At 45.9% G+C, this 12,197-nt stretch overlaps 2 protein-coding genes across 2 annotated transcripts in view; one reads left to right on the top strand and one right to left on the bottom strand.

Annotated features, from left to right (window-relative positions):
• Positions 1 to 12,197, top strand: part of ZNF512 (zinc finger protein 512) — a 478,050-nt gene that overhangs the window by 177,926 nt on the left and 287,927 nt on the right. The window lies entirely within an intron of this gene.
• Positions 8,106 to 12,197, bottom strand: part of GCKR (glucokinase regulator) — a 51,764-nt gene continuing 47,672 nt past the window's right edge. The window contains exons 19-20 of the mRNA XM_075595227.1: positions 11,898 to 12,032; positions 8,106 to 9,484 (exon numbers count right to left, since the gene is read on the bottom strand). Coding sequence (XP_075451342.1) covers positions 9,317 to 9,484; positions 11,898 to 12,032 — 303 coding nt within the window. The 3' untranslated portion in view covers positions 8,106 to 9,316. The remainder of the gene's footprint in view (positions 9,485 to 11,897; positions 12,033 to 12,197) is intronic.

The raw sequence follows: 12,197 nt of genomic DNA on the forward strand, positions 1-12,197 counted from the left end.
GGTGGTAGACCCAAGATGATTGGAGGTACTAGCATTCTTCACCTTTCTTTATTAGAGGCGCTGGCTTCGCGTGGCTGGTAAGGAATGTCTTCTGGATGAAGACCGCAAAGTTGTTTTTGGTCTCCAGTTCCCTTTGTATGTCGCAGAGGTACGAAGTGAACCTAGAGATGGCATGTTCTCCATTGTTTGGGAGGCGCGTTCTTGGTGAACGGGATGGTAGCAGGTTCACCCAACTGCCAGGTCCGTTTTTGACGAGCTCCTTGACCGTTAACATCAGGAATTCTCTATCTCCCATCAATGGTGTTTGCTTGTCGTCCTTTGTGGTCTGGAACGCTGTTCACCCTAAGTCATTGGTGCATTCCTCTTGCAGGAGAAAGTCTCCACGTATTATGGTGATACGCCTTCGTATCTCTTTGTTGACTGCCCTCAGGAGGTTGTTCTCTCCTTGGACATGACGAAAAACAGTCTCTTTTGCCCTTGTAAATCCCTTTGTGAAATGTCTCTGCGACTGTCTCTTTTTTGACGTGTGAGAAGACAGTCTTTTTGACACTGTGGCTTCACCTGTAGGGCGCAATCTATTGCGGCTATGCCAGCCGTGACAGCTTGCTGCTTTGTCACTTGATACTCTGTGGAGAGGAACAACTGTACGTCTTAGCCGTGCCATTGCTCGCGGGAGGGTCGTCCGATTGTTTATTGTCTTTTGGATGATCCCTCTGTCGGTCACCTTTGGGAGGTTCCTTTCTTCCTTCCATAGAGTCGACCCATCATCCTTGGTTGTCTGAACCACTAAGCATCCCAGGCCATTGTCACATCCCCCTGAAGTGAGAATGTTCTTGTCGATCTCAGGGGTATGACCTTGTCTCTTCTCTTCGCTTGGCCTTCCTGTCACTTGGAGATGGCCAAGGCATGGTTCAGAGAGGGATGTGTGTCCACATTCAGGAGTAATACAGTTACAGCAGCGGCAGCTCTTATTCGAGCAAATGCCGCTGGCTGAATGAGGCTGAGAAGCGGGTAGCCGCGGCGCGTGGCGGCGCACTGTGACGTCACGGTCACAAGCGCGCCCGGCTTCCCCGTCTTCCCCGGCTTCCCCAGGCTTCCCCGACACCCCTGGAGTTCAAATCTAGGTAAGCGGGGGTGCGGGGAAGCAGAGGGGCAGAGTAGAAGCCGGGTTCGGGGTGTCTTTGGGGGGGTAATTGCGCGCGATGTGGAGGGGGGGTGCGTGGGGGAAACGCGGCGGCGCGCGTTTCTGACTGGCGGCAGCTGGGGTAGATCCCGGCATGCCGCCGGCATTTACTTTAATAAAGTATGTCGCTACTGTACTTTTTTCTTTTTTTACTCCGAAGCCATTCCTAAGGATTTTTTTATGTTACACTTTAATGTTAAAATAAAAGTGAAGTAAGAAACAGCTAAAGTTAAGAAATGTCAATACATGTTTTCATTTTAAAGTCAGGGAGAATGGTTTTCTTTTGTATAAAACATAGAAATGACAAGGTAGTTTGAGCTTTATTTTCAGGAGTATATAGAAAGCTTTTTTTCTGCAAGTGGCTAAAACAATTTGGGACAGAGATAATGGAATAATTGTAAATAACCACATGGAAACATCAACTTAGTGCTGAGAAGCTGTCCAAAGGGCAAATTAAATGTTAGGGATAATATACAAAAATAAAAGAGAAAAGATAAATATAATAATGACATTGTAGAAAACCATGGATCATTTAGTGGAAGTCTGTATGTATGAATATTAGCATCATGGGCGTTTTTAGAGGCTTTTGAGAAATGCACATGTAATTAAACAGAAAACAGGTTCCCAGTAGAAAATAAAGTTATCTACAATTTTATATTTCCACAGTTCTGCGGGCGACTACATAGTATAGTCCGTGCTCTTTGTTAGTGCACGCGTTGCCCACTATCACCCATCCTAGGTCAAGTCTTTGGGCGTATGGTGCGTTGTGGGGTCCGTTATGCTGTTTACGGACTTTATGAATCCTCAAGATGTCCCTACCGAGCAGCAGCAAGATCTTGGCGCCTTGTTCTACCGGCGGGATGTAGTTGGCTATTCCTCTGAGGTGCGGGTAATGGCGTGCCACGTCTGGTGTGGGAATCTCGTCCCTGTTTGTGGCCATGTTGTTGCACTCGATGAGTGTGGGGAGAGCTATCTTCACTCTGTTATCCACTGAAAGAACGATGTAACCGCTTGCTATTCTCCCTGTTGACTCAGTTGACCCTGCACAGGTTCTGAGGGTGTAGGGTGAGGCATTGTCTTGTAAGTTGAATAGGTTGAAGAACTCCGTCTTCGCCAATGATCTGTTGCTTTGGTCATCGAGGATTGCATATATCTGAATAGGCTTCTCAGGTTGGCCCTGGGGGTGCACTGCGACAAGGCATATTTTGGAGCAGGACATTTTGTCACTTTCTTTTCCGCAAACCTCAGTGCGCTGAGACGTGACGGATGTTGGCTCTCCTTCCTCCCCACCATGCTCCACTACGGAGGATGGGTTGTTGAGTTGGTGGAGTGTCAGCACCTCTGGATGTAAAGATGTTATGTGCTTGTCACTTTTGCACACTGTACATTTGATTTCTTCTTTACAGTCTCTGGCTAGGTGAGTCGTGGAACCGCAGCACCTGAAGCAAACTCTGAATTGTCCAAGTAACCTCTTGCGTTCCTCTAGGGACTTCATCCTGAACCGAAAGCACTTGTTAAGTGGGTGTGGTTTCTTGTGTATGGGACATTCCCTGTTTGGGTCCCTTGGTTCCTCGTCTCCGGCGACCGACTGATCGGGAGTAGTTTGGGTCGTGGGAGGCACGTCCGTCCTGTGGACCGAGATGGGTGTTTGAGTGTTACCGTATCTCACCACTGGTCTCTCATTCCTCATGCTGCTTGCACTGTGTGTGGTTTGCGCACCTAAGAAGAAACTGGGATCGTTCCTTGTCCTTGCCGCTTCGCGGATGAAGCTCAAGAAGAATGAGAATGCAACTTGCTTCTCCCTTTTGTATTTGGAGCCTTGTGAAATCCAACTTTCTTGGAGGTTGTAGGGTAGCTTCTCCAAGATGGGTCTCACTCCACGAGCTGAGTCCAAGACGTTGAGACCTGTTAAAGAGTGGTCTTTCCTTGCAACCTCCAGCTCTTGCTGCAGGTCCCCGAGCTCTTGTAACTTTGAGTAGTCTTTAGCTGTGATCTTGGGAAAGCTGTCGACTCTTTTGAAGAGCGAATCCTCGACTGCTTCGGGGCTACCGTAGCACTCTTCTAGCCTTTCCCACACTAGGTCAAGACCTACTTGGGGGTGGTTCGCGTGTGCCACCCGAAGTCTCTTCGCGTGCTCCCTTGATTCATTTCCCAGGAACTTGAATAGCAGGTTGAGCTCTTCCCTTGCTGAGAAGCCCAAGCTGTTGATTGCGTCCTTGAACGTGAACTTCCACGTCCGGTAGTTCTCAGGGCGGTCGTCAAATCTGGTGAGTCCTGTTTGCACCAGGTCACGCCGGATCATGTACTTGGCAATGTCTGTCAGGCCTGAGGCATCGGCGTGTTGGTCACGTTCTGAGGTAGTTGCTGGGAGGGTCTGTGCGTTCGCCTCTTCCTTGGTGTGGACGCGTGATGGCTGCTGGACGGTGTGAGGGGCTGTGTTCTCCCGTGTGGCTATCCCAGGCAGCATGTACCACTGAAGAGACAGCATCTTCTCCTCGTTGAGCTAGCAAGTCTTCGGTGTCTGTGGAGTCACTCCCTCCGTGTTGAGATGGTGCGCTGGTGTTTACACTGAAGAGGCTCCTTACGTAGTCTTCAGAGCGTTGGGCTGAATCCTCTGAGGCTATCCGTCTGTACGGTTGCTCCCCGCCGTCCTGTTGCGCGGCTGCTTCTAGGACTTCAGCTTGGGCTATAGCGGTGGCGGCTTCCTTCTCTTGATTAAGTGCCTCTAGTTCCGCATCGAATTCGGCTTTCCTACGCGTGGTGGCTTCGGCAGTAGTGGCGGTAGCGGAGGCGACATTAGCGGCGGCTGCGGTGGTAGCGGCTGCGGCATTAGCGGCGGCTGTGTGCTCCTCCTCTTCTATGCGCGCTCTTCCTGCTCTTATGGCTGCCTCTCTCCGACTATATTCGGCCCTGGCACGTGCGGCCTCTGCGGTGGCTCGCGCCTTGGTAGCGTTTGTGCTTGCGCTGGACGCGTTAGATTGCGCTGATCTTGCTGACCTTGATGAGTGTCTGGATGTGCTTGAGCGCTGTGATGCGGTTTCCAGCAAAAGGTCTTTCCTCTTACTCTCGGCTTCCGTGATAGAGGTTCGCACGCGGCTGTCACGTGTCAAGTCAATGTTATGCTGTAGGTCCCTTTCTTGCAGGCTTTCGCCGGTGTTAGCCCTGGCCAAGTAAGTGTCGTATGCCTCTGACTGCTCTTGATAGTGTGCGTGATCTATCTTTAATTGGGTTATTGCCTGTTCGAGCTGTTGTACATTATTGCCAGCGCCGGCGACATTGCGTATCCCAAGTGTGGTTGTTTCCCAGGCCAACTCTAATTTAGCGCGGTGCGCTTCAATGTCAGTCTCATATTTTTCGCGGGCCTTTTGTGTCAGTGTGACTGTTTGTTTAGGCCTTGTGTCTGTCAGCGCCTGTTGCAGTGGCGCAGCAGTCTCTGTGTCTGAGTGGTCACTCTCCTGCATAAAGTAGTAGTTGTTTGCTGTATAGAGGCTGGTGGCTCTGTGTAGCAATGTGGAGCAGTGCGCTTGTACTGTGGTAGTGAGAGACTGCTGTTATTTGCTGTGTAAGCTGCTTGCTTGTTTCTTTAGCATAAAGACTGTGGGTAGCAGCTCCTCTGTGTGTGTCCCCAAAGCACACGGTCCTCTTTCTACTATTCTGAAGCCTGATTTGTAGTTAGAAACAGGTAGAAAGAGATGGCCTTGCCATAGGAGAGTAACAGAGATGGGTGTTGTACTCACTGTCTCCAGGGTGGAAAAGGAAGTGAGGAGCAATGTGGGTAAAAGGAATAGTCTTGGGACAGACTATCTGTGAACAAACGGGGGAGGGCAGACTAGCCCATTCTGGTGAGGATCTCAGAGGCTGCTGTAGCAACTCACTGATTACATGCCCAGAGGCCAGAAATGCAACATTATTACATATCACACAGGCACAGTGTGTGTGTGTGTGCAAACTCCATGCAGCTGAAAACAAGAACCGACAGGCAAAAGCTGCAAAGGAAAGAGGGGGGTGAAACAGGGATGTGATACTTGTTCCATGACAAGTAATACACGTGGTAATCAAATAAATAACAGATATGGGCACGAAATCTGTCTGTCTGTCTGTCTCTGTCCATCTATCCATCTCAATGTGGTATATCGCGCACACTCAGAGCGAGCCGCGCTCCCGTGCGCTGTGTGACAGCTTGTGATAGAGGCACTGGATTTTGAGAGCCTGCCGCGGTTTGGGCGTTTCAGGATCTCCAGACTGATTGGCTGAGAGTGCATATAGAAATGGTTTGATACTCAAGTGCTGGTCTTTCCTCAGTAATATTGACTCAATCGTCAAAAGGAAAACAATGAATGGGAACTCGTCACAATAAACCACAAGTTCAATCACAGTCTTGCCTATATTTAGGGCTCTATATATTACCCTTGATAAAGTGCGTTCACGCACGAAACGCGTAGGAGTGTTGCACCCTCCACTTTTTATGCAGTATCAATAAAGTAGCTTTATTTTGTAAAACCTTGCTCTCTGTTTTCTGTGCGCTGCTCAAATGGTATATATTTTTGTGTATATCGCTGATTGGCTGAGAGCTTTCTTATAGTATTTTGGAGTTCATTCACAAAATACTACAGCCAATCATAGCGTGGGAACTTTCTGGCTAGCCAATCAGAGTGATTCCAGCCTGGAAAGTCGGGTAAGCGGGGAATCTGACTTTGCCAAGGGACATGCGTAACTTTGCCACCTTAGTCCCTTGCTATTCAGATGCCACCTGCAGGGTTAGGGTCCTCCATGCCTGGTGGGGCAAATGGCAGCCCGCGTGACTTCCGTTCACCCCAGGACGTGGGTACTTGAGCTATCCAAATGGTCTTCACTCTCCTGGCATCCTCTGGTGGCTTTCAACTCCGAGCTTCTGTAGACTTACTGGCACCTAACTTGGTAGCCTGGTAGCCTGTCAGAACATTGGTTCTGAAAGTCCCAGCTCATTTACCATGCACAACAGTATATACTATATTAAACCAACTATTAATCAAATATACTTGAATATGTCCGAAATCTCTTGGTATGGGGGATAGAAAGCTGCACTTTATTTCCTACTAGCCTTTATTCCCCACGCACTATCTCATAGAGTTGGACTGGACTCTGAGAGTCCCCTCACAACCTCATAATTATGGTTGGAGCGCCCATGAACCCCAATACAGGTGCTGGGCTACCTGGGCAGTAACTGGGTATCCCCCTTAACCTTGGGACCCCTTATAGTTACAGGGACACTTTACATCCCTTTGCCCCATTTACCTTTCTGGGCTGTGCTGAAGCAGGGAACTCTAGCGGTGAGTCGCACAAGTGTATTCCAGGGGAGATATTGCCGGGACAATGTGCTTACGTGTATCCGAGAATCAGGCATGATTCTTGGGTACATTTTTAGGGGAACCGACAACTCCAGACCCCAACTACCTAGGCACATTCTGACAACACTGTGACAGTGACTCTTTATACTGGGGACCCCCTGTGTAGGATTGCAGGTATACATTAACCCCATTCAAGCCCGTTTACCTTGTCTGGAAGATGCTGCAGCAGGAATCCTGCCGGTGAGCGTAATAACGCTTTCAGAGTCAGAGTTTGGTGGAGTAATGTGCTTGGCTGTATCCGAGAATCTCACTCAATTCCCGGATCCAACTCCTGGGGTATCTCATAACTTTGGAACCCCGATACATAGACACATTCTGTAAAGACTTTCTCCGGCAAACCCACCCTGAAACTTACAGCCTAGAAATCTCCCGGTCCCAGCACCCCCGGAAAGGCAAAACACACATACATCTTTAATGTCGCATAATTTGCACACAGTCACAGTAATGCATTTCTGACATCTGGGTCCAAGAGCTGACACTCTAGGACCTCAACACATGGATCAGGGGTAACCAAGTGGGCATAACCTTTATAAGTGTAGGCAACATATACCCTCACTCCATCCCTGACACAAGAACAGGGACGTATACTGTATATTTTTATCACACATAAGACAGGACACAGTATATTGTATTAAAGAGTTATATTTAATAGGTATATGTACTGATAACCTGTAAATGATCTGTGGGATTTCCAAGTCATGGATTCTGAGGGACCAGATTGCTACCAAGCTTGGTGCCTCTGTGTCTGTGCAGAGTCCGGGCATGAAAGCCTCAGGGATGCCAAGGTGTTAGAACAGGAGGGGTGCTGCAGTTCTGCTTGAGTACCCGCATCCGGGCTAACACAGGGCTATCCGGCCACCATTTGCCCAAATCCAGACTCTGTGGAGCAGGGACAGCGGGTGGGCTCAGTATGCAAAGAGGCAGAGGTGCCAGGTTGGCGCATGCCCCTTTGCAGAATGAGAAAAGGTGCCCACCTGACTATACAATACCGGCAAATTGGTGATTGGCTTGTAAGGAAATTCCCACGCTCTGATAGGCTGTAGAGATTTGTGAGTGGGACTCCAAAACCCATAAGACACCTTGTAGCCAATCAGGAGCACAGATTTCAAGCGCCAAACCATACGCTTTTGAGAACATAGCGGTCGCGGCTGGCATTGCATGCCGAAATCAGTTCCAAGACTTTCATGAGCACCTACCAGTCATTGGAAAGGGCTCCTACAGAAATTATTTTTGGCAATTTCGTTTAAAAGAAGATTTTATTCATTAGCCCCGTTCCAAGTAAGTGTGTTAACTGTGTAAATTGTGTTACATTGTGTGTATGTCTTTTCCTGAAATAAATTACAATTTATTTTACCTCCTTGCTTTGCTCAATCAATGATCCCGGTATCAAATGTGTTGATAAACCTGGTCTCCTGTGACAGTACTCACCACCCACTCTGTGCCCTAAGTACAACATTTCTGCCATACCCACTAGACACTTTGTAGGTTTCAGTGTCAGAGTCAGAAAAAATGTGAAAGACTGATGACATTGGGTGTGACGTGATGAAGTAAGAATTTATTAACACATCATAGACATACACAATTAAACATTAACATGGATGATGTATCCAGCTGCTGGTATACCTGTCTGCATATTTATTCTTAGTAAAAATGTTTATTCTAAGTTTAAGTTGCGTTTTTTGTTGTTGTATTATTAAAGTATAAAGAAAATATGGTGGACAAAGTTACCCAATGTGATACTTCCCATAGTAATAGGATGGTAAGCAACGGCATCTTACCCTTTCCTGTAATTATTTCCGAAATGACGCAGTAACCATGTGAATGAATTAAAATCGAAGTAAAATAAGCCAATACATAGACTAAATACAGATTTCGAGTTTTAAACATCACCCTTAGTAGACGCATTTATGTTTATTTAAGTAAAAGTACATTCCTAAAGACACATAAAAACCTTTCCTCCTGTGATAGTAGTTAAAGTTTTTCTCTTGTAAATAATAGCACTGAACCTATTATAGAAATATAGAAGCCTGAATAGCAAGTTGATCTATTAATACCAAGAAGTGCATCAGTAATTTTATATTCTATTATCTGCGCCCACAAGCAAGAAAAGAAAGTGTCATACATTAAACCTAACTTTATTGACTGATCCTTTTACAATGTGTGGGGCTCAGCAAAGGACATTATCTCAGTCTGAAAAATAAAGAAAAATCACATGAAATGACAAAAAAAAATCAGATATATCACATTATAACGTGTGAAAAGTAACTTCTCCCCTAACTTCTCCTACTGCTTAATACAACCCCTTCCCAACATCTCAGAATGAGTTAATATAGTACAAGACAGGCCGCTTGGGAAGGTATCTCGTAGGTTCCATGGTACAGTATGCAGATATATGTGTCATATTAGAAATTAATTTCTTTCATGTTTTCCATTTGCCACTATAAAAACATCAAGAAAAACCCTAAGACACAAACATTGGATCAGAAAAATAACAAAGCCTCGGAGATTCCTTAAATTGTAGTATTTTCTTTTTAGATTGTTAAATATCACAATGTATACACATTGAGTTGATAAAAAGATGATGTTGAATGGACGATGAGACGGGACTTTTAGAATGTGGGTGTGAAATTTAAAGCCCCTTTATAACAATGTAAAAATAACCCAAATGAAACAGAACTGAAACACTGTAACAGTGTTTCGTGTCTGGAGGGACGTGAAGAATGGGACATGAAGCCGGTCACACGACTCATTGTCCCGTCGCTGTCTCTGTCGCTGTCTCTGCTGCCCTCTTCCGCCCAGGCACATTGATAGAGGCTTCAATGGCGGCTCGAATGGTTGAAGAGGCGTCTAACCGGGAGCTGGACTCCTGGACAGTGCAGTTACGCAGCAAGCTGACGATTGCTATAGGGAGGACCTGCAAGGAAGGGCAGAGGTACATGTAAAACACGTACATGGGGATGTATAACTCGTTTACACGAGGACCCTGGGGTACAAAACCGCTGTAAGCAGCAGTCACACAATGATCACATATATGTTTAATAGGATATAGTGCAGAGAACTAGAATATACTGTGAGTGACCGGTCATTCATGCCAGTGTGGGACAGCATTAAGGAAGGTTCAGCTTCGTTATTACACACAGGGAGTTATTTATTAAACTCCAATAGTGCCAATTGGGCACTTCTGCATGGATACTCCCATTCAAGTCAATAGGAGTGTTTGTGCAGTAGTTCCAGATTTGCACTATAACACCCACAGTGAATGAGAAGGATTTGTGTCACCCGTCCTGCCCCACCTGACACAACTCCCCGTGCTGCTAACATTTAACAGGTGTGTACAGTACAAGTGTCTACAGGAAAATAACTCACAGTATGAATACTCACAGTATGAATACTCACAGTGTGTCTGGGTTACTTTCGTTATTTTAAGTATGATACTTTTAGTTTAATTTTTGGGCAGATATAACTTGTAAATACTTTATTAGTGATAATATTAAGCTTGTTCTCTACCCTTTCCTAACCACAACCTGAGACCTGAGGACCTTGTGTTCCATCAGAGATGCAGTGATAATACCCTCCGTGGGGGCGAATGTCTATGGTTTTAATGAGCGCTTACAACCCGGACGCTTCGTTGGGCAAGGAAGTGAAAACAAACAGTAAATAATCCATTATATATAGACAACACTTAGAAGGGACATGGGTCGATGGGCAGTGTTTGTTGCACATCATGTGAACCAATTATACTGTACACACATTGTGTGTTTCCAAACACGGTATAAAGCCGGCACCAGGTCCCTTTATCCGGCGGCGACTCAGCTGTTGAACAAAGATAACCAGTGTGATATCCAAGATCTGGATGTGAGCTGGTCTGGGTACTACCAAAACAGTAACTGTGATCCCACAAACTCACAGACAACTCCCTAGAGCCGCTTATAAATAAGGTCTGCACTGTATTGCCGGCCATTACTGACACTATGAGCAACTCACGCTTATCAGTCACTTAGGGCAGGATCAGCTCTGCCACCAAAGCTACACTTCTTGCACTTGTTGCACATTTTAAACCCCAATTGTATTAATGAATAAATAATTTAGTTAGGTGTGTTATTATTAATATTGTATATGTAGTTCTACAGCAGCTTTATTTTATAATATAAATATTAAACGTTATTTTTAAACTAATTGCATTTCACTTAGAATGGATTGAGTGCAGGACACAGAGATTTATTCCCCTTGGTTCTTTTATTATCTACCTGTTTTGCTCACCGCCAATTACTACTACACATTACTACTGCCCTACACATTACTACTGTACAGCACATTACTACTGCACTACACATTACTACTGCACTACACATTACTACTGCACTACACATTACTACTGCACTACACATTACTACTGCCCTACACATTACTACTGCACTACACATTACTACTATACAGCACATTACTACTGCACTACACATTACTACTGTACAGCACATTACTACTGCACTACACATTACTACTGCCCTACACATTACTACTGCACTACACATTACTACTGCACTACACATTACTACTGCCCTACACATTACTACTGCACTACACATTACTACTATACAGCACATTACTACTGCACTACACATTACTACTGTACAGCACATTACTCAAAATCTCTTACTTGGGTCCCATTAAGGACGGTGCATATCTCTTACAGGGATCCCACGATGGAGGGTGCATATCTCGTTCTGGGATCCCATGAAGGTGGGTGCATATATCTTACAGGGATCCCATGAAGTAGGGTGCATATCTCTTACTGGGATCCCATGATGGAGGGTTCATATCTCTTACTGGGATCCCACGATGGAGGGTGCATATCTCGTTCTGGGATCCCATGAAGGTGGGTGCATATCTCTTACAGGAATCCCATGAAGGTGGGTGCATATCTCTTACTGGGATCCCATGAAGGAGGGTGCATATCTCTTACTGGGATCCCCCGATGGAGGGTGCATATCTCTTACTGGGATCCCACGATGGAGGGTGCATATCTCATACTGGGATCCCATGAAGAAGGGTTCATATCTCTAACTGGGATACCATAAAGGAGGGTGCATATCTGTTACTGGGATCCCATGAAGGAGGGTGCATATCTCTTACTGGGATCCCATGAAGGAGGGTGCATATCTCTTACTGGGATCCCATGAAGGTAGGTACATATCTCTTACTGGGATCCCATGAAGGAGGGTGCATATATATTATAGGGATCCCATGAAGGAGAGTGCATATCTCTTACTGGGATCCCATGAAGGAGCGAGCATATCTGTTACTGGGATTGAATTATTATATCTTACCTTATCCTTTGAAGTGGCTGCTTCAACATGCTTTGAAATGTCAGCATTCTTGATCTGGTCTGAAAGACACTGTTCCCCATAGATGGACTGAAGGAGAGCCTCTCTGCACCGGTGCTGGGCCTGTCCTGTTAGCCTCTGTCAGGAAAGTAAATGGCTATTTAGTGGATAATGTGTCAGTAAGTCTCATACACCACTACTGGTAGAGGTAATGTTGAATCGTAGCATCCATGTAATGTTAGTATGAGGTACATTTAAGTCATTGTTTTATTACAGTATATCAGCTTTGCATTGAGCGGGAGA

The sequence above is a fragment of the Ascaphus truei genome, chromosome 4 (genome assembly GCF_040206685.1).
Source record: "Ascaphus truei isolate aAscTru1 chromosome 4, aAscTru1.hap1, whole genome shotgun sequence".
Taxonomy (NCBI): Eukaryota; Metazoa; Chordata; class Amphibia; order Anura; family Ascaphidae; genus Ascaphus; species Ascaphus truei.